The sequence below is a fragment of the Glossina fuscipes genome, unplaced genomic scaffold (assembly GCF_014805625.2).
Source record: "Glossina fuscipes isolate IAEA_lab_2018 unplaced genomic scaffold, Yale_Gfus_2 1, whole genome shotgun sequence".
NCBI lineage: Eukaryota > Metazoa > Arthropoda > Insecta > Diptera > Glossinidae > Glossina > Glossina fuscipes.
Genome location: NW_023998415.1, coordinates 16,443,972 through 16,447,730, shown reverse-complemented (window position 1 = coordinate 16,447,730; position 3,759 = coordinate 16,443,972). Strand labels below are relative to the sequence as shown.

General features: G+C 31.5%; 1 protein-coding gene across 1 annotated transcript; it reads left to right on the top strand.

Moving 5' to 3' along the window:
• Positions 1 to 439: 439 nt before the first annotated feature.
• LOC119631725 (probable G-protein coupled receptor Mth-like 9) lies at positions 440 to 3,512 on the top strand. The gene is made up of 8 exons (XM_038024180.1): positions 440 to 1,293; positions 1,944 to 2,088; positions 2,150 to 2,341; positions 2,423 to 2,656; positions 2,753 to 2,909; positions 3,000 to 3,203; positions 3,287 to 3,357; positions 3,455 to 3,512. The coding sequence occupies exons 1-8, from the start codon at positions 763 to 765 to the stop codon at positions 3,478 to 3,480; spliced, it is 1,560 nt and encodes a 519-aa protein (XP_037880108.1). The 5' UTR covers positions 440 to 762; the 3' UTR covers positions 3,481 to 3,512.
• The last annotated feature ends 247 nt before the right edge of the window (positions 3,513 to 3,759 follow it).

Genomic DNA, 3,759 nt, shown 5'->3' with positions numbered 1-3,759 from the left:
GCGCACACAACTGTATAATTTCGAAATCCAAATACAGGATAGGATACAAATATTCGTAACAAAAGCCTAAAAATACTACTGAAAGCAAAAAAAAAATTTATATAAAAAAATAATTAAATAAATAAAATTCTATTGCGAGGATTTTTTTCGATATTTAAAGAACGCAAATGAATAAATTCGCGGAAAAAGTTTGAAAAAAAAAAACAAACTCAAAACATATATTAATAATTTTAATATGTTGTTGTTTTTACTCTTTTAAAGAAAAACCAATATTAGTGAAAGGGAAATTGTATAATAATTAAAGTTGAATAAAACAATAATCAATGGATTTGATAGCAGATTGGAAAGTTTTTTTTTTTTGATTTTTAATTTCGTGCAAAACAAATTCTTCGCAATATCATTAAATAAAATATATCTAAATTTAAACTCGATAAAATTCAAAGCAAAAAAAATAAAAAAGAAAGAAAGACCAAGAACTAAAAAAAAAATTCAGAATCAGTTTGTCCAACAAAATGCTATCAATTGGATTTTTTTGCGAAAATTTTAATTTTTTTATTCGCAGACTACTTTGGTAAAGAATTTGAAGAAAAAATATACAAAAGATACTTTTGTTGCTGAGCAATTGAAAACGAAATTCATTTCTTTATAACATTGGGCTGAATTAGTTTGTGCAGCAAAAGACTTAAAATTTCCAAAAAAATAAAAATGTTTGTTTTTCTGTTTTTTTTTTTTTTTTTGTTATATACTTTTGTTTTTAGGTAAATGAAAATATGCATAAATATGAAATTATTGCCTATCGATCTTCCCACTTTCGTGCTCGCTCTCTTCTCGCTCTGCATCGTCGTCGTTTCTGCAGCGGCAGCTGATCATAAAGAGCCATGCAACTATTCCGATACCGTTAACATAACTGATGGCTTACGTCTTAAGGATGGTTCCTATTCATTTGAGGGCTTGCTTATTTCTCACAATTTGACGGCTGCATATAATTATAAAGTCGTCGATGGCATTCAGCATAGTGCTCCTAAGCACATGCGCGGTTGCGTTTGCCATTTAAAATCTTGTATAACTTTCTGTTGTCCGCCTAAATTGCATTATAACGAGAGTTTACAAAATTGTTCGGCAAATGAGGAGCACACGTATTCCCGCCAAATGCATATTGATGTTAAATTTTATACTGGCATCGAAGATAAGGTCAATATTAATGATAAATTTATTGTACGCTACGAGTTTGGATGCAAAAATAAATATGTGGACCTGAAGAACGATCGATTTTGGGAATGGGACTTATTTGAGGTAAAATCTAACAACAAGTCTCGCTAACATAATAAAAGTAATAATAATAATAATTTGAACATGGGAGCAAAGTGATTCCGGGGACAGGGGGTCTGATATTTTATATATGTACTATTATTCTAATTCTTAACGAGGCTCCGGATTTAAGCAAACTGATCTTCTCAGGTGTCTGGGAAATGTCATTCTATTCAAGAATATTGTGGCACACATACTCTCAAATAAATTCTCCAAATAAAAATATCAAACTTAACATAACATAGAGCAGTTCATTAAGGCACTCCCGAGGACTGTAGCTTTTATATACCTATCTCTTAGTGCGTGGGATATGCACAAGACTTGCTTTGACTTACATCGCGGTTTACCTTTACCCTTTACAAATACAAAAATCAAGGTAGCGTTGACGAGGATGCTTAGTGGAAGTAATCCGTCCGCTCACAATTATGCTGATTGATAGACAACATAGGGAAATAGGGGAAAATATCTATTAAAACTATAGGATAGGTTAGGGCAGGGGTAAAGGTAGGGGCAAGGGCAAGGGCAGATGCGCTTACAAAATTTTCGATCGCTTAACTGACACGCCTCTCTACAATTGTATATAAAATATTTGACCAATTTATGTGTATGAGTTGGAAATGATTTGGCTCTCTTAGAATGGCACTCTCCAACGGGAAGGCAAACTTTACTCAACCGATGAATATTGTTTTACGCCATTGCAATTTAAGAAAGTGTGGACGTTAATGCCGTTAACTTGTCAGAGATATCAGAGGGGATTTCGCGTTTGGATTTATGCAATATGTAAGTATGCCTCGTTGCCTCTTACGTTACGTTATTTTCAAATCGAATTCATTTGTTTTAGGCACGAGCGTTGCCATTCTAATAAACACCGGAATAATTGTAATATTTATTGCCATTAAAGATATACGCAACAGTAATTACGGCGAAGGTTTAATATTCCATTTATTTTCGTTAACAATAGCTTTAGCACTTTTAGTGTATTTGTACTTAAAGAATCCCCTAAATCTTACAGAAACTGCTTGCCGCAATGTAGGTAAGTAACGCGACTAATGCGAAGAGTACAACAAAACAACAAAACAAAAACTGAATATAATGTTCACTTAAATATTTATAGGATTCTTAGCTTATTTCTTTTTAATGTTGTCCTTCTTAATTCTGAATATAATCAGCGGTAGCTTCTGGGCAACGTTCTCACAAACAATCATACATAGTTGGTTGTTGAAATTATTTTATGGCCTAACAATAGCATTGGCTTTTATACTCAAATATTTAGTTAAGACTATACAAGATTCACAAATAGCCAGACATTTTAAGCCGGGCATTGGCGATGATTTCTGCTGGTTTGATGGCAAGTCTTTGAAAAAAATAAAACAAAAAAAAAAATAAAGAAAGAAACAAAAACAATACAAAAAGCATATAATATATGATATTCTCTCTCTTATAGTACGCTTATGGGGCATATTGTTGTACGTGTATATACCGATTTTCCTGACAACAGCTCTAAGCCTATTTTGTATTGTGAGAACGTATTGCAATATCCACGATTTGCCCAATGGAGTGCAAACAGTTTGTGGTAAAGATTTTAAAATAACTAAATATCAGTAAGTAATTTATAAACAAATAATCGCGAATCGCTTACTTATGCAAAATTTTCTCTCTCTCTCTCTCTCTCTGTCTATCTCGGTGTTTAGTTTCTATTCGTACTGTGTGTACATGTTGGCCGTAGCATCTGTTTGGATGCGTGAGATGTTTGCCTACATTTTCGCCCGTCAACGAGAACAATATTTTGTAATTGATTTCTGGAGCGGTATTTGCATACTGATTTTGTCTATCATCGGTTTTCTATTTCTACTCTGTAGTAATCGTTTCGCTCAACAGTGGTGGACTATTTATGTGTACGTAAACAAAGATTAATGTATACATATATTAGATATACTAATGTTAATAAATTTATTTCATATTACTTTCACGAAAATAGTTCAAAGAAGCGCAAGAGTCCCGACTATACACTGCCGCCAAGTTTTCGGCCGAGAGGAAGCAACCGTTACGGTAACAAACGCACTTAATTACAATAGTCGTTGAATATTAAGAAAATCCCGTTTTTTTTTTTTTTTTTTTTTTTTTTTTTTTTTTTGCATATTTACAGAAACTTATAGCGAACGTAGACAATAAAAAAAACATTTTGTTTATTGTTATGTGCAGTAAGAAGTCCTTGGCAATTTACAAATATATATACTAAATACATATATGCTAAATATACATATGCATATGTTTATATAACACTTTTATATATTATATAATCCAATTGAATTTTTAGAATTCGCAATTCATTCAATTGCAAATTATATATGTAATAAAAAAAAAAAAAAAAAAAAAAAATATATATATATATATATATATAAATTTATTTAACAAGAGTTATTGAAATGATCTCTCAATGCCTAAAAAGAT

Coding starts and splice junctions, on each gene's coding strand:
- LOC119631725 (XM_038024180.1), top strand. CDS start 763: ATGAAAATATGCATAAATATGAAATTATTGCCTATCGATCTTCCCACT. Junction 2,657..2,752: donor TGATTTCTGCTGGTTTGATG/GCAAGTCTTTGA, acceptor TCTCTCTTATAG/TACGCTTATGGGGCATATTG. Junction 3,204..3,286: donor CAGTGGTGGACTATTTATGT/GTACGTAAACAA, acceptor TCACGAAAATAG/TTCAAAGAAGCGCAAGAGTC.